The sequence below is a fragment of the Amborella trichopoda genome, chromosome 1, assembly GCF_054954075.1.
Source record: "Amborella trichopoda isolate Santa Cruz 75 chromosome 1, AtrichopodaSantaCruz75HAP2 v2.0, whole genome shotgun sequence".
Lineage (NCBI taxonomy): Eukaryota > Viridiplantae > Streptophyta > Magnoliopsida > Amborellales > Amborellaceae > Amborella > Amborella trichopoda.
The window spans coordinates 24,803,983-24,830,118 of NC_142336.1; the positions used below are offsets into that span (position 1 = coordinate 24,803,983).

General features: G+C 37.5%; 1 protein-coding gene across 19 annotated transcripts in view; it reads left to right on the forward strand.

Annotated features, from left to right (window-relative positions):
- Positions 1 to 6,700: 6,700 nt before the first annotated feature.
- Positions 6,701 to 26,136, forward strand: part of LOC18432763 (uncharacterized) — a 59,670-nt gene continuing 40,234 nt past the window's right edge. For 9 of the 19 annotated variants that reach the window (XR_016045995.1, XM_020666332.2, XM_020666337.2 and 6 more), the window contains exons 1-2: positions 6,886 to 7,206; positions 7,374 to 7,499. Coding sequence is in view for 11 of the 19 variants with exons in the window: in XM_020666332.2 (XP_020521991.1) it covers positions 7,091 to 7,206; positions 7,374 to 7,499 (242 nt within the window). In the remaining 8 variants the exon portion in view is untranslated. Of the gene's footprint in view, positions 6,808 to 6,885; positions 7,207 to 7,373; positions 7,500 to 9,214; positions 9,574 to 14,345; positions 14,426 to 23,905; positions 24,588 to 26,136 lie in introns of those variants that run through there. The other 10 variants (XR_016045994.1, XM_088853913.1, XM_088853890.1 and 7 more) reach the window with 8 other exon arrangements.

Here is a 26,136-nt window from a genome sequence, read left to right on the forward strand (position 1 = left end):
TGGTACCCCTGGGCTTATCTCTTCTCTCTCTTCTCCTTTTCTCTTCTATTTCTCTCTTCTTATTTCTCTCTCTTTCTCTCTCTCTTCTTTCCCTCACTTTCACTTTCACTTTCTTACTCTCTCCTCTCCTTCTCTCCCTTTCTCTCTCTTTCTCTCTCCTCTTCCTCTCTCTCTCTTCTCTTTCTCTCTCTTTTTTCTCTTCACTGTCTCTCTTTCTCTCTTCCCTTTCACAGACGGCAAATCCCCATCGCCGCCTGCTCTTCATCACTTGCTCGTCATCGCCTGCTCGTCACTACCTTCTCGTCACCGCCTTCTCGTCACTGCCTTCTTGTCACCACCTTCTCGTCACCGCCTTCTTGTCACTGCCTGCTCATCACCCTCTCCTGGTCATCGTCTTCTCATCACCGCCTACTCGTCACTGCCTTCTCATCATCACTTGCCCGTCACTGCCTTCTCATCACCGCCTGTTCGTCACCACCTGCTCATCACTGCCTACTTGTCACCGTCTTCTCTTCACCGCCTTCTCATCACCGCCTTCTCATCACCACCTGCTCGTCGCCATCTGCTCGTTACCACCTTATTTTTATTTATTTTTAGTTTATTTACCTCATTTATTTTATTTTATTTTACTTTATTTTATTTATATCTTCTATATTATTACCATTACCTTGTCCTACTTTATTTTAATTATTTTTTTTGACTTTACTTCATTTACCTCTTTTATTTTATTTACCCATCTTATTTTATTTCATTTTCTTTTATCCCTTTTATTTTATTTTCCTTTACTTCATTTTATTTTAATTTATTCATTTTATTTTCCAGTTTAATCTTAATTCCCTTTTCTAATTTTACTTGAATGAATCTCTTTCATTTTCATTTCATGTCATTCTCTATCACTCTTATTTCACTTTCACTTTTATTCATCATCACTTTTATTTCCAATTTCGTCTCTTGTTGGAAGACCTAGTGAGAGTCAAGCTAGTCTTCACCTCCCCTCTTTCTCTTCTTTTCTTGTTTGACCAGAGGGCAGGTTGAACCTTAAGCCATCAAGCTTGTTTTGTCGACGAGCAGTATTGTCGCCGTGCTGGTCTGAGTTACTGTGCCCGTCTTGCTGCCACGTCAAACTAGTCATTGTGTCAGGCTGATCATTGTTGATTTTGTCGTTGAGTAGTATTGCCACCATGCCGGTCTTAGTTACCGTGCCCTTCTTGCTACCACGACAAGTCAGTCACCATACTGGTCTGACCGCAAACTTCTTCTCTCGCTTTCACTTCACCATATAACAAGGTGGAGACCTATGCCCCACTTGTCTGTACTTTTAATTGTGTGTGTGTGTGTAGGAAAGGAGAAACAGGTCAAGAGAGGCGATTCCAAATCGGCCATAAGCCATGGGGGCTTTCCAACATGATCTAAGAGGGCACCCACACAAGTCAGCTCGAGTGTGTCACAGACCCACATGAGGAAAGTCCCGCCTCAAAACCCAAATTCCTCTCTCACTAGTTGGACACCTACCCTTGTTCTGTGAATGAGGTTCTTGAGAGAGCGATCTCAGGTCTTGGGTTTTTCCAACCCGAGACATGCGTCACCCGATCACCTAGATCCGGGGAGGTGAGATTGAGACACTTAAGCAAAGAGCTCCAAGAGGAAGATTCACACAAACTCATGAGCCCAAGACGGGTGAGAATGCGGGTCCCAGATCACCAGCCTCTTGGAAGAGGCTAGACTACTTGCCCCCAGAAGAGGAAGAGGACATTAATTTTATATTGTATAATTTGCATGTAAACTGAGATACTTTTGATAAAGTCAACATCAATTAGAAAACTCTTTTGGGTTACAATTTCAATGTGAACTCTTTTGGGTTACAATTTCGATGTAAATTTTATAAGGCATTGGCTAGGCCTTTGAAATATTGTCTCTATTTTGATGCACTTTTCATTTTAGTAGTGATGGTGATTTTGGATTGGGACTGACATTGATGCGTGGTGTTTGTATTGCCTGGTTTGAAGTTTGATTGTATTTAATGGAGGGGAAAAATCTATTTGAAATATGGGTTTTGTTTTTTCTTTTTGATTGTTGTTTGGGAGCAGATTTCAAAGGGTCTTGATTTTAGCAAATTTGGGAATTTGAAATTATGTTTTGTTTGGGCTGGGAGATTTTCGCAAATTTGGGTCTTGATTCGAATGGATGGGTTTTGATTTCGATATGGAAAATTTGGGAATTGATTTGGATGTGTTCCTTTGATGTGGATGGGATTGTAACTGATTGCATGTAGGTTGTGATTGATTGAAAATTTGAAACTAGAAAAAAATAAAGTAAAAATGAACAGCCAGTTGTCAGATATTTTCTCTATCGGACAATGTTTTGTTGCCCAAAATGCCTGTGGTTGTTCAGTATTTGCTCTACTAGATAGCATTCTATTTCCTAAAATGTTTGTGGTTGTCTGGTATTTGCTCTACTAGAGAGTGTTCTGTTGCCCAAAATGCCGAAAGTTGTTTGGTATTTACTCTACCAGACAGCGTTCTGTTTCCCAAATGTCTGTGGCTATCTGATATTTTGTCTACTGGACAGCGTTCAGTTGCCCAAAATTCTTGTGGTTGTCTGGTATTTGCTCTACCGGATAGCGTTCTATTGCCCAAAATGCCTATGGCTATCCGATATTTGCTCTACCGGACAGCGTTCTGCTGCCCAAATGCCTGTGGCTGTCTGGTATTTTGTCTATCGGACAGCGTTCTGTTGCTCAAAATTCTTGTGGTTGTCCGGTATTTGCTCTATCGAGCAGTGTTTTGATGCTCACAATGCTTGTGGCTATCCGGTAGTTATTCTACCAGACAGTGTTCTGTTACCTAAAATGCATGTGATTATCCGGTATTTACTCTACTGGACAGCCACAAGAATTTTGGAACATAATGTTGTCCGGTATATTGAACATCGGACAACATTCTAAACCTTTTTACTCAATTTTTTTGAGCTTAAAATTATTCTAGTTTCATATTTTTGGATACCCCTGTTCTAACTCAGAGATAACTTTTGCAACTATAAACGTCGATTATTCACTCACAACAAAATTTACATCCAAATACAAAAATTATCGAAAGACACCACCAAATTTTCACTATTCTTTAAACCCCTATTGTAACACTCACAAATAATTTTTTGAACTATTAACGTCTATTATTCACTCACAATAAATACCATCCAAAGTAGGAAGTTCCCATCCATATAAACACCATCAAAATTTACATCCAAATATCCACACCATCAAAAGAGACCATCCAAATACAAACATCATCCAAATTTACACCATTCTTTCTCAAAACATACACAATCAAAATGGTCATCAATCAAAAAATTGAGAAACGGAAGGTTGAAAAGATGATCTAATGGCAGTTGCTCCACCAGATGTCAGAGGCAATGGAGTATTGATGGGTTCTCTACAACTCCTCCTACTATTGCCTACCTCACCACAACGTTTATAGGCATAACCCTTGGTGGATATCTCTTTTGTCTGTCAGCGCCTTTCTTTGGCCTTCCTAGGTGTTGCTTGGTAATTGGGGGATATACAGTTCTATTAAAAGCTCTAATCAGAAGCATCGAGTATGGCACAAAATGGAATTCAGTTGCGTAGGTGGTCCTGTATGCTTGAACTCTGAAATATGGCTTGAAAAGTGGATTGGATGGAGGTCACAGTGATCCATAGCTCCAATTGCATGGGTACATGGTAACCTATTGTTCCTTCACGCTCTATAAGTACAAGTTCAAGCATCAAGATCTACAACATGGGTCATCTCCTCATGGATCTCATATTTTCTCTCTACGACCCATATAACGTTTTGCTCGAACCTTGACTTCGTAATCCGTGCAATAAGAACTTCTTGTGATTTAGGCACTAGAACATCATCCCACTGCTCACCTTCCTACCGACGTTCAGCCCATCTCTTCACTAACTTTATTCTCAAGTTTTCGCACAAAGGGATGAGAGGCATCTCACGTTCCTCTAAAATCCAACTGTTAAATGACTCACATATGTTGGATGTAAGATGATCGTACCTCTAGCCCTCGAAATAAGCATTTGTCCATTATTCTTTATCTTGAATCATTATCCAACTGTAAGCCACTTCACATATCTCTTTAATTTTCAACATCTCTTCCTCGAACTCTTTAGTAGATAATGCGCGTGCGGCTTTCCACCACTTCTTTAGCAGTACTTTGCTTTTTCCATTTCCCCTTGAAATTGTCCACAAGATGGAGTATGCAAAGACTTGGATACGATCTTGGGAATACAGTCCTAGATGCAGTTTGTGGTAAGTTTCTTACTTCCTGAAGAAACGTCAAATTCAATCTCTCTAAGAACCATATCTGACTTTCAGTGTGCTCATTCTCTATCACTGCAATCACAAAAGGAAACGTGCCACCATTAGCATCTACAGCTATTGCAGCCAATAAGATCCCCAGATATGTTCCCTTAAAGAACGTCCCATCTAACCCTAACAGTGGCCTACAACCATACAGAAATCCACTGAGGCATGGACGGAAGCTAAGAAATAGATGCTCAAATCTCCTATCCTCATTGGTTTGTATGACTGATATAGTTCCAAGGATAGTAATATTAAGTTTCTCAATATAGAGAGGTAGTTCAGTAAATGACTGTACTTCTGAGCCTAGGATCACTTGCCCTTGTAACTTCTTTTCCACACCAAACTTGCATGTATAATAATTGGACCCCATGATCCTGCTGAACATCATTTGCAATATCTTTTGGTTTGAGTATCATCTGGTCTTTTTGTGGACGTTTAATCCTTTTTGCAGCCCATTAGTTTCTTGCCAATGGCTGATGCGCCCTGCCCATTAGTCCTCTGCATGTGTGCTCATTTATAAATTCTCTCACCCTGAAGAATTTTGACTGTCCGACTCTAGAGCACGTGCCAAGTGCAATCTAGTGCTCCTTTAGAATAAGCATGCACTTTTTCTTGATCATTTCTACGATACTTTATCACAAAATTATGATATATTGTGTAATCAACTAAGTAATTACGTGAATCCACAACAATCTTGAAATCTTGTTCCACAACTTGGTCAAACGTGTTGATATGAATGGGAGCTCTAAGGGCATTGTGTCATCTACATCACGTTCCATCATAAGCTTGCCCTCAGGGTCTTACCCTTGCACTGTCATTGTGTTACTCATTGTAGAGACATTCACTTGTACAGAAGGGCAGCTGTGACAAAAAGTTTCAAGCATTTAGTAAATATTGATCCATGTAGTTCAAATATAATTCGATTTCATTAAAATATAATATTGAAGGCCTTTCATCACACAGACCTATCTCTTGTTGTTGGAGTGAGCAGTTGTATGAACAAAGGGCTTATGCTTCTGTGGATTTGGTTGCGATGGCTGTTTGCAACACATAGGAATATATTGGAGGGCACCATCAACATACACGATGCGTCCACATCATCTATTAAATTAACTAAGTGCTCCTTTTCTTCATACATAATTTTCAAACTGTTTGGGTCAGAGCTCATTATAGATCCGTTATGAGCCTTTAATTATTGTAGTGAGTTGCCTCCCTTATATATTGCTGCTTTTAAGTTACTATCTGTCTAAATTGTCCATCTATCATACTCATTTTCCTCAAAATAACCACCATGGTGAACCAATAATTTAACTCCACTAGTGGCCATGAATGAATCTGGCGAGCAAAATTAATATTATAAAGTCCACATAATTGGTATAGATTTCTTACTTCATACGCTCTAGCAAAACCAGAAAATATAAAAAGTAAAAATAAAATATATCTAGCATAATCATAAAAAAAAATTGTACATTATATGCGATAACATATCTGACATCGAATGGAAATAACCTAAAATCTAGATTTGGGGTTTTTTCCTACAAGATTGTATAACCTTATTCTTCTAGATAAAACAAAATACTATTCAGTATTGGGGTTTGCTTTCGATGAAGAAACACTACACTCATGCTGGAGCATAAAATATTTTTTATTAATAAAGTAAAATAATATGCCATGACTGAAGCTATCCTACTACATTTAATCAATAAAAATCCATTAAACCCTAAGATTGAGTTCATTATTTGATAAAATAATATATTTAAAATAAGGGAACCTAACTCTACATTCATGGTATTCCCAATCCTTTTTTATTTTTATCAATCAAAAAACATTCATTATCGATTCAATGGAATATTCAACAAGACCTAACATTGCATATTTTCAATCACAATCAAATAGGAAAATGAACACTCATAAGTGAACCAAAAGCCTTAATCCGCTATTTACAAATTTTGGGGTTATTTAATCACCAAAACCCTACTCCCCAAATCTCATTTACCCCAAAAAAAAAACTCCTATAACATACTTGATTCGGTTGTAGTTTGAGAAGCTTGCTTGAATGTCACACAGAGGGCTTGGATTCAGATAACATAGATCGAGTTAAGTGCTTGACTTGGGCTTGGGCTTGGGCTTCACTACATATGAAATAGAGCAGAGTGAAATGAGGGCTCTTTTTGCTTAAAAGGAGCCAAATAATTGTTCGGTATATGGACCACCGTATAAGGGTTTTAATTTATAAGTTAAAAAGACTCGGGACGTCAAACTTTAAAACTTGAAAAACTTAAAGACCCCGGACATGTTCTTTTTATTTAAATGCACAAAAACACCTATTCGGGTGTTTGGTTTACCAGATAAAGGGATAAAAAAAAAAAAAAAAAACAAAATAAAGAGAGAAAAGCGTGGGGGATGCCACCGTAATTTAGGAACAACATGTTTCCGTTTTGTAAATTTGGCCGTAAGTAATTTTCTCTTTCCATAATCCTTTTCGCATCTCATGTAAAATGTCCTTATCGTGCTTTTTCTGAATCTGGGTTTTTTCTGGCTGATCAGCGTTCTCGAACACTGCCAAAAGTGAAGATATTAATTCCCCCAATCTCAATATTTATTAATTAATCGAACGGTGAGGAACTAAATCACCACGAGAGAGTAATTAAAACAGTTGACATCAATCATTCCCCTCAATCAATGAAACCCAACCTCGAACGGTTGCAGCGAGAAGGAAGAAACCAGGGAGAGAGATGGCCTTTCTCTCTCCTCCATCGCATGTTTCCCATCCGGATTTCCTGTTTATCTCTCCGATCCGTAACCAGATGTTGCCCTTAAAGCACGCCTTTTCCCCAACCTTTACCTTCAGGTGAGACAATAACCCAAGCTTTTAATGACTCTTGAGCAATTCAAGTTCTTATCTGCACATCTTCCCTCATTGTTCATTTGGGTGGTGGATCTTTATGTGTTTTTGAGGAAAGCCCCCATGAATAGAGAGAGTGGGGTACCATGATTGATCGGTTTAATTGTTGACAGATATACGAAGTTTCCTTTGAGGAAGAAGAAGGGGAAAGAGATGAAGAGGATGGGTACTGTTGTTTGCTCCTCTCTTTTGCCTCTTCATACTGATACTCTGCAATGGACCTTCACTGTTTCATCTGTGTAAGTCATCTCTCGCTCTCTGTCTAAGTTAAGTTCAGGTTCTTCCGGATCCGGTTAATTTTGTTCCTATAATTTGCGAAATTGTGAAGAGGTGGTACAGGAATTCGAGCGGCACCTCGCGATTCTTCGAGGCTTTGTTAAGTAACAATAAGACCTTGGAGAGTAGAGGGGGATGACTAAAAAGTCCATAGACCTTCTTCAAATTTACGAAAGTGGTTTTAGGAAACTCTAGTTTCATGACTTATAAAAACTACCCTTTTACTAAAAGGTGCAGGGTAAGGTGCACCTTCAAATTTTATCATGGTATATAATTTTACATTAGGATTATCTCAAAATCTATTTTTATTTTTAAATATAAAATTTGAAATTTTAAAAATAAATAAAATAATCTATAAACATATGAAAATCTTGAAAATAGACGGTGTAGATAATATGTTGTAAAATACACTATTTTTTAGATTTAAAATATTTTTATTTTAAAAAGTCATACATCTCGTTGAGATGATCAATTAAAGGGTTTTTCAACATTAAAACTATCTTTTTTGATGGATTTTTGAGAGGCATCCGTAGTTCTACGGTAGCATTCTTATATAAACTTTTTTCTTTACTAAATGAAAAAAAAAAAATTACGTTGAATCAGTTCGGATGATGGGCCCCTACCCATTTATTAATAATAAGAAATAGATATACATTCATATTACGATCTTCGGTAAGGGAACAACATCAGGTAGAGATAAAGGAGAGAGAAAATCCGGAGGCGAGCATCCCACACTGTTGCGTCGTTCATGGAAACTGCCCTCTTAGCTAGGTGATCGGTTGATATGTTGGCTTCCTTAAAAATAAAAAATATAGAGTGGAACCGTTTTTTGATGGGTTTATGAGACGTGCGCCTTAAGTCTATAGGATAAATGTTGAATCTACATAATAAATGTTATTGCTTTATATAAAGACCCGGTTTATTTGCTGCTAAGTCCGCATGTGTAGAAATACATGCCTCTTAATAAATCTATTTTTGAGATGGATTTTAAGACTTAATTTTTAAAGACATATAATCTCTAACATAGAGATCATGAATATGAAAAAATAAATAAATTTTTAAAACTAAAAATAATATTTCTAGTAAGAAAATATTTGAACCATTAGTTTCCATTGTTTTTAGATGGAAAATATTTAAGATGGATGCTTTACACTTTCAAGACCGCATCTATATAAATGCGATACAGCTCTCATGAAACAATTTTCTTTATATAAAATTGTATAAGGCAATAGCATTTATACTATAGAATTAAGGTATGCATCTCAAAAACCATCAAAAACCATTTTTTTAGAAAACCTCCAATTAATTATCTTGCCTAGAGATATATCGATGTCAAGAAGAAAAGATTTCCAGGTATTGGGAAAGTTGCATCTTTAATACAATATTTAGAGTACCTATTTTATGGTTCTTCAAGATCTGCACTATTTTTGAAACTTTTAAATTTTGTAGTTAGGAGTGAACATACTTTTGGGCCATCATTAGGTATTCATACAACTGAAAATATATTTTTTACATGATTTGGAGGTACGCCTAACTATTATTGTGTAAAGTTGGGGCCTTACACAAACCAAACCCTTTATTATATAACTTCATACTATTTTGAAATAATGGTCTAAAAGTCGTGATCTGTCCAAAATAGCCACGATCGGATTCTTTTTTGACACGATGTTGCTAACAGTAGTTCGAATTTGCTCCCCTATATAGACAGCCAAGAGACTTAAGTGGCTTGTTGAAAGTTGTTGAAAAGAAGATGAAAATATTTCTTGAGAGCTCTGGGTTTTGAAAGACTAATTCAATAAGATGGAGTTGTAGAAGCAAGAAGGTAATAGGCATGTTTGAAGGTCAGTGAACGTTGCGTCTTTACCCAGACTCTTTTGTCACTTATTCGAAATGAACTAAATAGGTTGCTTGTAACTTATTTAAGGACTCGTATATGCATGCGAGGCGCTTAAGTCGGATGGCACTTGGCGGTCCAACTACCAAATATGTTTATTTTTTACGATTTAATAGCAGTTTAATGTGTCCGTTTCATTCAAACCCAGGGAGTATAAAGTTTTTAATATGCGACGGTTCTAGAAATGAACCGATCGAATTTCTTGAGCGTCAAACTGCCCTGTAAACCACAACAAATAAAAATAAAAATAACAAATGAATAGAAAAACGGTTGATGTTTGCAACATGAAATCAAGGGCAACATTAAATGGAAATAAAAAGGGGACCTCACCATGAAATTCAAAATTTATGGACTAATAGGTAATTCTATAAATAGGTAATTCTATAAATAAGTAATTCCACAAATTTAACCTAGTCTGTACATAAATTTCCTAACCGATAAAATACAAAATTAACAAAGCAGAAGAATCACGAAAATTCGAGGGTTCTCAGTCTGGCTTCATATTTACACCGGATATGGCACATGACATGATACAAACTAATACCACCAATCTGACTTGGCGATTACAAGTGAGCCAAGTGTTTTTAGTAACTTTTCTCAACCATTGTTTTAAAAAAAATGTTGATTCAGATTAGAATCACTCGATCCATATCGAAAATCAATGTGAACTAACCCTATTCTTGATCAGAAATAGCAATCAAGCTAGTACCCACAAGATTGTCATGTTCCCCTAGGGAGGCAGCTGATTCTATCGAGGAACTTGGTATCTGGATTGCTTGGTTGCCATAAATTTTATTTTTTATTAATCGATCTACCGGGATCGCTCTTCCAGATCAGTTTCCTTGATGGCCTATTCACCCAACTGGCCTGGATTTTTCATTTTGATAAACAATTATAAAAAACAAAACATTTAAAAATGCATTCTAAAAGGTATTTTCTTAAGTAAAATGCTTTGATCCAGGCTTTAAAAAGATTTTTTTGCTCCAATTTTTTTAGAAGGCTTTGTTATAATTAATTAAACAATGTCGAAAATGAAAAATTGATTTTGAGTTTGCAAAGCTCTAGATCTTAAAATGTACCAAATGGATGATCTAGATACTCATTTTGGCTATATTCAAGGTACAAATTGAATTTTATTTTTTGGGAGTTTATTGTTGGGATGGAGAGAGTGCCTGTATAAAATTTAGGGTCACTACAAATGCCACAAACATAGTTTTTTAAATTATAGTTTCATTATATGACAATAACATGATGACATAATATCACTCCATATATATATATATATATATATATATATATATATATATATATATATATATATGGGATAATCTAAACTTTACATTTACAACCCTTCAAATTACAAAGGTTAAAGATAGAGAGAGTTATCAAGGGTAGATTTGCTAATTTTATAGTCTATTTTTTTAAAAAAATTACTTTTTGTGATATCTTCATCATTAAGTAAGATCAATTTTGTGAATATTATTACAAGAAATGGGTATTTTTGTCATCTTTATATAGGGTAAAGTTGAAATTTTTATTAAAAGAGAATGGCACCGTACAAATAAAATTTCAAGATATTAACTTCTAAGATGCCATTGTACTTTTGTAAAATTTTGAAATTTGCTCTTTCTTAATGGTTAAGTTTCCTATTAAAAATAATTTTTTAAACAAAAAATAATGATCTTTTTGATAGATATACTCATCACCCCTTCTAATTTTAAGCTTTGTATTTTGAGGGGTTGTTAAGACAAACCCTATATATATATATATATATATATATATATATAAAGAGAGAGAGAGAGAGAGAAATGTATACAAAGAGGCCATTTACTTTTTGAAAATGATTTGATAGGGCAACAACTTTATTAAAGTAAGTAAATCTTCACCTCATGACCCATCGAAAAAAACATTTACATCAATCATCTCAACTTGAACATTATAGTTGTGAAAAAAAACAAAAAGGATTTCAAGCCTTAAAAACAACGTATATTGTAACAAATTATCTATACCGCCTATTTTGCCTTAAAAGTAAGTGTTTAAATATTTGTAATATCTATACCATTTTTTGAGTTTTAAATTTTATTTTTGGGGTTGAAAATTGATTTTAGAGCCATCATAGAGATTTTTGTTGCCAAAAGTGCTTTCTGGACGAGGATTTGAAGCGAGCTTTATTTTGTTTTCATAAATTTAGGCCTTATAGAAACTACATCTTTTAGTTTTAGTGCAAGGAGGTCACAATCACCCTTGCTCATTAGATTTAAATCAGGTTGTTGTGAGCATGTCATAGGCTAGACTCAAAGTTCCAAAAAGAAAAATGGAAATCTCAAACTTTGCGACACATCTTAAGTCATCCAATTTGACATCTAATAGCTAGGAGTAATAATAACCTCCTTATAAGAAAGATAAATGGCCTATATGAGACTATTTATCATTAAAATGAGGTCACAATCACTCTTAGTCGTTAGATGTTAAATTAGATGGTTTGGAGTATGTCACGAAGTTTGAGAAATATTTTTTTAATTTAAAATATATCAGTAATCCTTCTAGAAGTAAGGTTGCAATAATCCAAACTATCCATTTTTATTTGGATGATGTAGATTTAATATTATATTAAAAGACATGTCCCTTTTTAAAACTATTAGAAAATACTTCAAATTTAAATCGTCTATCTAAAATTGATGGTGTAGAATATTGCAACATTACTTCTGCAAGTAAAGCTACAACCTTGTATATATAGAGAGAGCTAGAACTTTTGATCTAACATTAACAGTTGCAAAACCTAACCAACTAAGCGATTCGAGCTTAATAAAATATTAATAACATATTATATAATATATAATGTCCAAATCATTTATTCTGAACGAGAATTGATACCATATAGAATCATTCTTAATTCAGATCGGTGATTTTTCAATGATTGATTTCTCAATTCCTTCCTTTTATTTTAGGTTGTGTTTAGAAAGCGCCAACTATTTGAAGCTTGGTGAGTCTTTACTCACCCTGAGTCAGATTTTTTAATTAGATCAACTCCTCTATTTCAAATTCCTAAAGTCTAACTTCTTAGAGACCGTGTGTCTAAGGATCAAAACTATGAGTGTCAGATAATACGATTCTGTGTTTTAAACAATGGATTGTCTATAAAGAAACTATTTATCTTTTGTATATGGAGGTCACAATCATTCTCACTCATTAGATGTCAAATTGGGTGGCTTGGGGTGAGTCACGAAGTCCGAGATTTTTTATTTTATTTTTATTTTTATTTTTTGTAGTTTTTGTTTTTTTGAACTATATGACTAATTAATGACACTCTTACAACCACCTATTTTAAAATTTAAAAGACAAAAATGATTGTGACGTTTTTATAGAAAGGACAAATTGTCTTTTTTTATAGACAATCCCTTTAAACTATAACTTCCGCCCTTGTGTTTAGGCTTGGGGCACGAAAACGAACTAATCTTCATGTATCTAAGTGAAAGTCCAACACTTACATATGTGAGCTTAAGTCATACATAGTTGCCTCCTTATACAAGACTTAGGAATTTTAAATGTTTGAAAGTGTTCAATAAGATGCTACTTTTAAAATTTGACTGTAATTGAGGTTTGAATTTGTTCCAAACCAGTATTCTGAAAAGCAGATGGATTGATGACTCTACCCGTTCATATCTGGCTTACCTAGAAAAATTGTATCAAACTGAAAACGATAATAGAATGTAAAACTAGAAGGAACTGGGTGAGTCTGAGGGCACGATAATAGAATGTAAAACTAGAAGGAACTGGGTGAATCTGAGGGCTTTTGTCCTAGATCTAACCCCCCATTGGTTCTTGTTCGATTTAGATAGTACCATCCACTTTTTAAAACATTGTTATATACTGTTGTAAAATGTTAAAACTCACCTAAAATACTGTTTGTGATTTAAAAAAAAGAAAAAAAAAAACAGAAGGCCCATATAAAATTTGGTAGTGAGCTTGTGATGTCCATGGCCACTGTATTCTAAGAATGAAAAGTAGTCCGAAGGTTAGATGCTATACTGCTCCCTTGTATAAAAGCCTTGGGAGTATTTTTAGGTACAAAAAAAATTGAGAATGTAACCTCAGCCTAGCTATCAACCTAAAAAAAACTGAACTTCACCAGATGCTTGAGAAATAGCATAAAACTATTGAGTAGACTTGTCCAACTTTTCGATGGTCAGGTGTAGGTGTTTAGAACCTCAAATTTTATTTTTTTTGAAAAATTCTCATTTAGTGGTTCTAAAGTAATCTCAAAATTTTAATTATAGAAAATACTTTAAGTAGGATTGTGTATATGGTAGTGTTCGCAAAATCAAACCGGAACGGTCAATCGGATATAGGCCTGGAAGCAGTTTAACTGGCCTAATAGGTAAACCGGCCGATTCAACCACTCTAATCGGGCATGTCACATGCGGTCAAAAAGGTGTTGAAAAAAATAAAAAATATACAAAAAAAGTCTACTAAAATATGAAAACCATATTAAAACAAAACACATTCAATTGAAGTTGAAAATTAATGAAAAAAATAGGCTTCAACCCATTTTATATTTTCCAAGGGCTATTGTAAGATGGGAAAATATAAAAGAGAGTATTAATGACCAAAACAAATTTTAATCTTTACCATAATATAAAGAATATTTAAAAATGCATTACAAATCAAAATTTTGAAAATTTATATACATTTTTTATTTTTTAAAAATACCGATTGATCACCCTAACAGCTCAAAACCGAAACCGGCCACTTCCGATCTAATCGAATAGTTAGTAGTTAGATTGGACGATTTTGAAAAAGATGGTATATGGTGTGCTCAAGAAAGATTTGGATTTGTTGTCCATCGAGAAAATTTTACCTGTACACTGCTTCATATCGAAACAATAACCTTTTTTCCTTCTAATTCACGCGGTAGGTACCGTTTAACCATGATTACAAACGCCAAGCTGTTGATCGTAATGTTGATTTGACCCTGCAAACCTCCTTTAGCCAGAGGTAATGCCTCACCTAGTTGCATTTGTTTTTGTTTCCTTTCTTTTTGTCGTATTTATTAATTTGCCTTTATGAAACAAGGAAAGATGAGTATATTATACAGTAAATTATCTCTGATAAATTCATTTGACTTTTATCTGTATAAATTTTATTTTTTATGAAAATATCTTTACAAAATTGAATGCAAGTTTAGAAATAATAAGAATAGAAACAAAAAAATAATTAAGATTGATAGCTAAGAAATACTTAAAAGAGATTATTTTTTGTATGTCGGGTTGTTAATCGAGGAGAGTAGAGAGATTGAAAAAGATGTCATGCATAGAATTAGAGTTGGTTGGACAAAGTGAAGATATGCATGTGGAGTTTTATGTCATCACTGCATAATAATGAAACTGAAAGGGAAGCTCTATAGGACAATTATAAAACCAACCATGCTTTATGAGATAGAATGTTGTACAGTCAAGAAACAACATACTTGTAGAATTACTGTCGTTGAAATATGGATGTTTAGATGGATGAGTAGCAAGATAAGAAATGATAGAATTCAGAATGAACACATTCGAGAGAACTGAGGTGTGGCTTCAATACGTGGATAGGATGAGGGAAAATAGACTTAGTTAAGCTGGTTATTTGTGACATAGACCTAATACAACACTGGTTAGGAGTTGTGTTTTGGTTCAAATATAAGGCTCTAAACAGGCAAACGAAGGCCCAAAAAGGTATAGATGAAATAGGGATGTAGAACCTAAGAGATCTTTAAATGGAGGTAGTGAGAAAAAATATAGGTACTTATGGTCTTACTAATGATATGTCCTTTGATAGAGAAAAATGGCAGAACAAGATTAATTTTTCCGATCCTAAATAATTGCGATAAGGTTCGGATGATGATGATAATGATGAATAATATCCTTGTGAAAGTGATTTATTATGAGATAGGGAGGCTTCTATTTATTATGATAAGAATAATTGAAATTCCTTGGACATAAGTAAATAAATAAATAAAACACCGGTAAAACATCTTGGAGAAATGTAAATGTAATAATTTTGGATCAATCGATCAACAATGAATTGCTCAAATCAAATTCCAGTTGATTACACCACATCAGAGTGCACCGTTGTCCACTCTCTTTGCCGTATATTTTGTAGCATATGTAGAAGTGTTACTAGAATCAAATTGGCTTGTGGAAATTGGGAATGGTCTAGTGACCTATTAATACTAGTTTGACTGCCCCTCGAATTGTTTGGATCAGATCCTACAAAAATAAAGTAAAATAAGAATAATATTTTGATTCATAATATATATTACTACAACAAGAGTTTTCTAACTTTGTTTAGCTGGTCTATCTGGTTATCTGTCAAGCCAAGATTAATCAAACATTGAATTTTATTGGTGTTTGATCAAATCCAATCTTTTCTATAAACCAGACCAATGCATCAACTGGCATTCTAATCTTAATAACTATGCATAGAAGATCATCCATGGTCTCTCTAGTTGGAATGCCCTGAACTAGGTTAGAGGGAGGTGTCACGTATCAACAATTCATACAACATTTTTATTTCTTAAAAAATGAGTTGTTTATGATACAAAAAATCAATAATCATTCTTAAACATATATTCGGGAACATATCTATCTTATAACCGTTCCTTTTCATTTAATTTCAGCACATTCCTTGTTCTATTCTCTTGGTATTATTCTTTTTCAACTGAATTATTGTTGGCGGTCTATGCTAATTTCAATAACACCTTCTATAGCTTGAAACAATAGACGACCCTTTCTTCCATAGAGGAGCAAGGGAGAATTGAGGTTGAGCATTGGACTTGTCATTTCCAAACACTTCAAGAATGCGTTCACTATTGAAAGTTGCCCCCTGACCCTGATGGAGTCCTGATTGTATTCTATAAGAGGGTTCCAGGAGGTCGAGTTAGATACTTGTGCTTCCATTGAGCCTTTGAAAACTTGGCCGAGTCACCGAGTTCGTTGGACTCCGCCTCTAGATGACCTAAGCTCTGAGCTACCAACCTGTGACAAAGAAAAAAAAAAATCAAAATTATATTTTTTATAGGATCAATTTATAAATATTTTATATAATTTTGATATTTTTATGATGGGATTTTCTTACAAATTTTCAAACATAAATCAATTTTTTTTCTAAATCCTCTCTTTTATATATTTTTTCTATCTTATTTTGACTTTTGATCATGTTTATAGTATACTTTGTCTTGTAATAGTTTTTTTTTTGTATTTTTTACGAAGTTTTGATTTTTTTGGTTTTTTAGCCCTTTTTTTGGCGTGGATGAGTCCACGCATACTTGCGCTAGTAACTCAGCTCGAAAATGGTCCAGGTTTTGAGCTTGAGCCAAGTTTCAACCTTTCATTGCTTCAATTTGGAGAGTTTTACCAATAAGCGAGGCTCAATACTGCTATGAACACTTCATCCATAGCATTAGTACTAAAATAAGTATTGAACCCATTAGTCTTCTTGGTAGCATCTACATACTTGTTGCCAAGTTTTTGTGAGTGAGATTGAGGAGCATTCTAGATGAAGTTACATCCTTGTCACAAGTTGACTTTGTTAGGAATTGGCATCTCTATTCAAGGCATTTAGATAAGAGGCCTAGTCTTGAGTGTAAAAACTTGCGAAATGCTTATGTGAGATAAAAATTGATTGTAGTTTTCTTTGATAAGTTGATGTTACAATGGTGTGATTTATACAAAAGTAAGGCATGTACATGCAATATACAACTAGCATTGTTATAGACATAAGATATAATGTCTATACAATTTTGGTATACATACTTTTGTTGGGCCACGAGTCGCTTTTCAACAAGGGCATTCAACTCGTCATGTCGGCGCTTGACTCGTTCATCATTGGTTAGCTAGTAATCGACTGCCACCCTCAAGGAAGGTATCTGAACTTCTAGAAGTAAGACATCTTCTGCCCCATAAACCAACGAATATGGGGTTGTTGAGGTGGTGTTCTTCCTTGTCATCCGATATGCTCAAAGAGCCTCAGGGAGTCTCTCGAGCCAATCACGCTGACTCTTCTTAACGGTCTTTTTCAATACCTTGCAAAGGCTCTTACAAAAGGCCTCAGCTTGTCCATTAGCCCTTGGGCTGTACATGGACGAGTACCTCCAATCGATATTGAATTGACTAATCAATTGATAAATGAGATCGTTCTTGAACGGGAATCTGTTTTCTGATATGATTCTATCCGGTAACCCGAATCGATACACAATATGATGGCAGATGAAGTCGTCCACTGTTTTGCTAATTACCCTCCGAAGAGGGACGGCTTCTGCCCACTTATCGGTGGCTGCTAACATATAACTAGCTGCATGCTGAGGCTGGGGTAATGGGTCCCACAATATCCATTCCCCATTGAGAGAAAGACCAAGTCATAAGAGTCGGATGCAACGGCTCCGGTGATTGGTGAATATAGTTTGCAAGTACTTGACATGCGTGACATCTTTTCGTATATTTGAATGCGTCCTTTGCTATAGTGGGCCAAAAATATCCCATCTGGTGTAATTGGTAGTACAATTTTAGTCCGGACTGGTGCATGCGGCATACCCTAGCATGTACTTCTTTGAACATTGTTTTTGCCTCTTCATACGAGAGGCACCTTAACAACATTCCATCATATGACCTCCAATAAAGTTGGTCATTAAGATGAGTAAATCTTGTGGCTCGCCCTTTATGGGCTAACCTATCCTTTCTGGTTTTAGGGAGTTGGCCATGGACTAAATATTTCAAGAAAGGTTGACGCCAATCTGGTTGGGGTGCTCCTACCATGGCGACAACATCAGCTGGGGCAGGTTCTTCTATCAGTTTCCTCATAGCCCCCTGAGGGTACGGGGGAAACTCCGCCCATAAATTTTCTTCATCATTGGGGTCTGCTCCTTCCATCATGGGGATGGATTGCCAATATTGTATGGGAACATGGAGCAGAACCCTAGGCTCGATCATCATTGCAGACCCGAGCCTGGCCAATGCGATGGCTTGAACATTTGATCCACAAGGTATGTGAGTCAGAGTGACCTCGTCCATCTTCTCAAGGAGATACCTCGCAGTATTGTAGAATGGCTTGAGTTCGCCCTTACGGACATCTTATATCCATTTCAACTGCTGAACTATCAGTTGAGAGTCAACGAAAATGTTGAGAAAGCCCAATTCCAGTTCTAGCTCCATATCTAGACCAATGATCAATGCTTGATATTTGACCTTATTATTTTAATACCTCTCGTTTAACAAGAAAGCATATGGCAAAAATCCCTTACTGAGTGTAAAGGACAACACACCTGCTCCAGCATCTTTTGCTTGGGAGGCACCATCAAAGAACATTTTCCATTGAGCGAGTTCATTCGTGCACATGACCTCCTCATCAGGCAAGTCCTCATTTAAGGGTGACCCTTCAAGCAGGGAATGAGCAGCCAGGATATCTGTCAGGGCTTCCCTTTGATGGCCTTCTGCGAGATGTAAGTAATATCGAAGTCCATAAGGGGTAATGCCCACTTAGCTAGCCGTCCCGATAATACAGGCCTCGCCATTAGATATTTGATTGGGTCGGCCCAAGATATCAACTACGCTAGATGTGCTAAGAGATAATGCCGTAGTTTTTGGGTCGCGAACACTAGTGCCAAGCACATCTTTTCAATGGGAGAATAATTATACTCGGCTGGCATCATAGTGTGGCTAAGGTAGTACAACACTACTTCCTTCCCTTCATTGTTATGTGCGGCAAGGAGGGCACCCGAAAACTCTTCCAGGCCTGTCACATATAGGATTAGTGTCTTGTCTGGTATAGGAGATGTAAGAACTAGTGGATTCAACAAGTAATCCTCAATATCCTGAAAAGCATTATGGCAGGACTCATCCCATCCAAAGGGGACGTCTTTCCTCATGAGCCGAGAGAAGGGCTTGCAACACCCCGAAAGGTTGGATATGAACCTCCAGATGTACGTCAAAGGACCTTGGAGGGATTTCAATTCACGCATGTTCTTTGGGGGGGCCATCTCTTGTATGGCTTCTTTGTAGGTTCTATCTCAATTCCTCCTTAAACACAGCTTCCAAATCTGCAAGGTGTGTGGATCGATCCCTTGATTTTTCAACCAGGTCATCGACATAACATTCCACGACATCGTGGAGAATGTCTTCGAATATGATTGTCATGGTGCGCTGATAAGCAGCACCGACATTCTATAATCCAAAGGGCATCACCTTGTAGCAATATATCTTCTTTGTAGTTCTGAAGGTGGTAAACTCGTTGTCTTCAGGGGCCTTCCTGATCTGATTGTAGACGGAGTACCCATCCATAAGTGAAAAGGCCTCGCGCGCTATACTTTTGGGTGGTTGGCGCCTTTAGCTCATCTGGCTTGAGCTTTCCTTCCTTGATAAGATTTTTGATGATATCCTTCAAAGCGAAGTAGACATTTACTACATGTCCACCATCCGGTGGTACACGCAGTAGTTGAGTCGATCCGTTTGGCCAACTTGATCAAGATACCTCGGTGGAGGAAATGTGATGATTCCGGCTTTGGATTTTTTAATATTTCGGGGACTTGATCCTTATCAAAAGAATATTCCCTGTCACTGCGTGTGCGAAATGCACCCTATCTCCGTCTTTGTCCCCGTCGTCCTCGTCCTGAAGGTTGCGAAGAATCATAGTTCTTGGGAGGAGGGTAATTCCTTCCCTTTCCTCCTTAGGTGACTACAGAGGTAGTCATAGAAGTCTTGGCTTCAGTGACTTTGAGTTTGCCTTTATCTGTATCTCTTTTAATGGTCACCGGTTTCGGGCCAAGCCCAAAGCCTTTTAAGAGACTCTCGAGACTTACAACACTGGAAACCAGATCACAGAAGGTCCGAAGATTGGAAGTATGCAGGGGTATTGTGATATCATGCCTCATGCTCTTGATGCACATGAGCGCCTCTTGAGGCTCAGGGAGTGGAGTCGCCTGCCCTATGCTGAAGTTCTGCCACTAGGCAATATATTGTTGCACAGGTTTGTGGTCCCTTTGCTTTATGGTGAGGAGTTCGGACAAGTGAACGTCTTTTTCTCTGTTGTGGAATCACATCGAAAATGCCTCTTGCATTTGCTTCCATGTAAATATGGTTTCAGGAGGCAGTCACGAATATCGAGAAAAGGTTGGTAATGTCACATCAAGAGGTGCTTGTTATTGGCTGTATCCACACACACCGATACAAAGTGGGCCAAATGTTGATGAGGGGAGCCTTGCCCATCAAACTTTGGAAACTTGGGACATTGATACCCCGAGGGGTGTTGTACTTCGTCGACATATGCCAGGTATGGTTTTTGACAACTGTTTATCGACTGTATACCTGGGAGGTGCAACGATAGTAGGTTTTCCATTACCAGGTCACACACCGTTTCTAAAGTTAAAGCAGTAGTGGGGAGATGTGGAGGCTGTTGAGGCATGGGCTCACGAGTTGACTAGTTCTCCATGATCGGGTTTGAGGACTGCTGCCTCGAAGGGATGCTAGGAGTGGGAGTCACTCGGGCCGTCTTTAACATCTCAAGTTTGGCATCTTGTGCTTGAAGTTCAGTCTCTTTTTGAGCCAACATAGCCTCAGTGTACCATAGCCTCAGGCTCAACTGGGTCACTTTCTCATCTGGGCATCATCACATTTACAACAGGGTCTTGCTCAAATGGTCCAGTGGATTCAATATCCGAGACCGGCATGTTGGGCTCTGGTAACGCGAAAGGGAATGATGAAATATTGGCAGGAACAAACGGGTCCTTCTATTTGGTGCCAACTTATTGGCGCTTCACCCTTTTTATAGGAGGCTTAATGGGTTGGGGGTCCCCCATTCGACCAGAGAGATGAGATGTCATCAAACCTAAGGGCAATCTTACCCATTGGAGGTTCTTCATTTTCATCCAACTTCTCGAAGGTTATCCCTATCACATTGCAAGGCCATATTTCGAGGAGATCATCCCCTAGATCATGTGTGATCCTTTCCCAAATCAAATATCTGCTGAAAAATAGAAGCCTAGGTCTTAACAAATAATGTTTTTAGTTTGAGTCATTCAAACTAAAATTTTAAACTAAATTTCAGGCACTTGGGAATTTATAATGATTCAAGACCCATCGAAACCATAACAATAGAGAGAGAGAGAGAGAGAGAGTTACCTCAATGAACAGAGCTTCGATTCCAAACCCACTCGTTGTGGCCGTCTATCACCCATGGGCGGTCATCTGATCGAGTGGCTTCCCTTGCTTTTTCAAGGACGTATTGACTAAGGATCTCATATGAATGTTTGAAGACTGACTGTCTTAACATGCAACTCTTGGGCTCAATTGTACTTCTTTGATTTAACCTCGGAGACATAGGGAGGCCTATGATCATCTTGTGCCAAATTGTGGAAACACCTGACAGTTTTGGGGCGAGTGGCAAATGAACCAGGCAAGCTGGCCTCGCGAATATGCCTATCCACCGACATATGAGCAGCATAAGGCGACCAAGGCAAGTTAGTATCGCGAGGATTCCTAACCATAAGTCGGTGAGAATTACTGGGGTCCGTCGACTTAGCATTGAGAAGATGCCTAGCCGCCGGCAAATGAGCAGCATATGGTGACCTGGGTAGATTAGAATTGTGGAGGTTCCTAACTGTCGGTCAATGAGCACTCCTTCAGCCTGGAAAGTTAGCATTGAGAAGATGCCTATCCGTCAACATGTGAATATTATTGGGGCCAGGCAAGTTAGCATCGTGAAGATGCCTAACCGCCGGCATGTGCTTAGCATAAGGTGACCTGGGTATATTAGCAACATGGAGATTCCTAACCGCTGGTCGATGAGCACTCCTGGGGCCAGGTAAGTTAGCATTGCAAAGACGCCTAATCGCCGGCATGTGAGCATTATTGGGGCAAGAAAGTTAGCATTGCAAAGATGCCTAACCTCCGGCATGTGAGCCACATACAATGACTTGGGTAGATTAACATCACAGAGATTCCTAACTGTCGGTCGATGAGCACTCCTAGGGTCTGGCAAGTTAGCATTATGAAGAAGACTAACCGCCGGCATATGAGCATTACTGGGGCCTGGCAGACCACCAACATTAGCGTCGCGGAGATTCCTATCAGCCGATCGGTGAACAACTGAGCGCAGAATCCGTATGATCAAAGGCAGAAATCGGGAACCCGAAGGTGATGAAATTGTTGGCTTAGAAGGCAAGGATATTGGTCTAAACCTTGTAGGAGTCGCACGAATATTTTTCTCGCATGCAGGGATGGCTGGCTTCGCAGGATGCGGTACCCATGTCTGTCTTAGGACACTACAAGCCAAGTCACCATTATCGGTTGTCATTTGGCGACCCTTGTTGGGGTAAGTCAAGATTACCCTCAACGGTCAGCTGCCTGGGACTAGGTCCACCTAATGCTCGGATTTCTGCATTGTCCTAGCCTTTGAAGCTCACGGCTTGGACTCTCATTCTACCATCGCTGTTTTCGTGACACATAGACTAGCCACAGTTTCAGTGAAGGTAGATTGGTCCTCGTTGAGGAGAAGTGCAGCGGAACCTTTATGGTTCCTACTTGAAAATATGCCACTACTGCAGCAATTGTTACCTTTGACGACCTATGATTAAAGCAGGAGTTTGCTCGTTAGGGTAAATAAAAAAGACACAGGAGTAAATTTGGGAGAGATCGTGACTCAAGACGTATCCTAGAGAGAGAGATTTGACTTCCTAGACCCAGTTAGAGATGAAATGTGAATTGTTCCCCAATGGAGTCCCCAGAGATTTGGATGCTCCGAAATGTGAATGCTTAAGATGTTTAAAAGGAAATGTTTTAAACAAATATTAAACTATAAACATTAACGAGGACATCACATTCGGGACCAAATTCGCCTGTGCATTCCATGTCAGAAACACAGGTTTACTATTATACTAGGAACTGAACAATTCCAAAGGTTTAATCATCTGTTACAATTTATATCGATTAGAGAAAGGAAAAATGAGCCAAATACCTTCGATTCTAGCCTTGAAACCTATACATTTGTTTAAAAGGAAAAATATATACAAACATATCAAAAGAGAAAAGATAACATCAAGGGCATATTGACCCATATACCTGTGGATGTACGCAGGGATATTATCCTTCTAGCTTGGTCTTCCAAGGAGAACGGGTCTCAAGTGGATCGTAGAAGATGATTATCACTCTATTTTCCCACTCTTGATTTTTATTAAGGCAAAACCCCACAAGAACGCTTATCCTGTTAAATTTGTGTCTATCAAAAATGTGTGACCCCTCTTTAATAGAAAGATCCCCTTTTATATTGTCAAGTTATGATTTTTCAAGGGATAACCATGCATTTCCCATATTTGAATCTTCACCCTTCATCTATATCTTAGATTATCCTTTCGTTTGAATCACAGAATCTGCAGGGAGTACTTCTCTTATGTTTATCTTTTCATGCCGATTTGAATTGATGATAATCTCACTGCTTAATCTGTTTATGCAGGTATCTATTGATGATAATCACTCTTTCCAATTGATACCCCTTTTCTGAATTTTGAACATTCGAACCTCGAACTTGGTCATGATTTTGCGAGAGAAAAATCAAGAATTCGTCAACGATGTCAGTGGGTTGCAACCACTTCCGTTGTTCAACATTATCCATGCTACATCTTTCAAGTGTGATGAAGCAATGAGTCAAGAATCCAACGATTCTGCTTTCAAGAGAAAACCCCCTCGTATCGAGGAAGAAATCCCTCCTCTTGTAACCAAATGTCGTACAACGCATAAAACTTTTAAGGCTCTAAGTGCCAAGCGATGCAGGTGATGGGTTAAGCCATCTTCAAGGAGCTTGAACTATCGAAAAATGAGGATGATGGGTTAAGCCACATTTAGGTAGCTTTAAGCTGTTGTGATATCAAGATGATGGGTTATGCCATCTCCAAGAAGCTTTAAACTGTCGTGATATGAGGATGATGGGTTAAGCCATCTTCGGGTAGCTTTAAACTGCTATGATATAATGATGATGGGTTAAACCATCTCCAGACAGCTTTAAACTGTTGTGATATGAGGATGATGGGCTAAGCCAACTCTAGGCAGCTGTAAACTGTCGTGATATGAGGATGATGGGTTAAACCATCTCCAGGCAGCTTTAAACTATTATGATATGAGGATGATAGGTTAAGTCATCTCCGGATAGCTTTAAACTACCGTGATATGAGGATGATAGTTTAAACTATCTCCACACAGCTTTAATTGTTGTGATATGACGATGATGGGTTAAGTCATCTCTGAGCAGCTTTAAACTGCCGTGATATGTGGATGATGGGTTAAATCATCTTCAGGCAGCTTTAAACTACTGTGATATGTAGATGATGGGTTAAGCCATCTCCGGACAGCTTTAAACTGTTGTGATATGAGGATGAAGGGTTAGACCATCTCCGAACAGCTTTAAACTGCTGTGACATGAGGATGATGGGTTAACCCGTCTCTAGGCAGCTTTAAACTGCTATGATATGAGTATGATGGGTTAAGCCATCTCTGAGCAATTTTAAACTACCGTAATATAAAACTTTAAGGGGGAGGGTTATAATGCCGCGAACATGAATCCTTGAGAGTCTCAGCTTGATTCCAAGCAAGGCACATCTGAACTACCGGTGGATACCGGCATGGGTTAAGCCAAGTCTAAATATTTTCAAGGGCTAAGCTTGTCAAATTCATATGTCTTCTATCCAGCGTTCGTTAGAACACACTTAGACTTGTATAGGGACTAAGAAATATATCTTCAAAGGAAAAGCCTATTCAAAATGACCCATTCATCATGCTTTCACACCTCAACCCTTAACGAGCGTTTATTGGAATGTATCTAGCCTTTGTATAAGACTAAAAGTACAATCAACAAGTTGTAATGAAAAACTTTTCACTCAAAAGCTTATTATGGGAGTTATCTAAGAGATGCATATCACTAGGTGGCTCATCCCCATTCACATACACTATATCAGCTTCAAACATATTACATCAGCAACTTATTTCATACCCATCTGAAACATAATTAGCAAGAATTGTACTCCATGCTTGAGCTTTATGCATCCTCTCTTTACTAGGTTCTCGGATATTCAGTACAAATGCAATGATTCTTTTTCTTTTTTTTGGGCTAGGTCTTTATGGATAGACCAAATGTTGAAGTCCATTAATAAGTCTAACAATAAGAATACTTAAGGAAGAAAGGAAAAGAAAAACAAAAAATTCTGAAATGTGCTGCAGAAGATAGCACATAGAACCCACTTGGAATGAAGTAAAAGAGTCGAACAAGAAGAACCAAGAAAGCACTCCACAAACCATATTTGCCCCTGTTTACATGTACACATGCATAAAAATAATCTCATTTAGAGGTTTATTTGTGCGAAAATACAGTTATTGGATTATCCTAGTCCTCCATATTTAGACTTTTCAAAATATCATAATCATCCAGCCAGAATTATACATATGAAGTCAAAGAATATGTAGCATCTCCCTATCCCTCTTCCTCCAGTTAACCTAGTAGTATATGTTAGAATATCTAAGTAGTCAACACATTCACATGTATAAATACAATTCTCCAATATACATAGGTACATGCATGGGCTGTTCATATAAATAGTTCACATAAAAGATACCATGGACATTCACACACACACATATGTACACACAGAGTGCTATGCACACAGTACGATAAATAGTGGCGTCACAGGCCCTCTT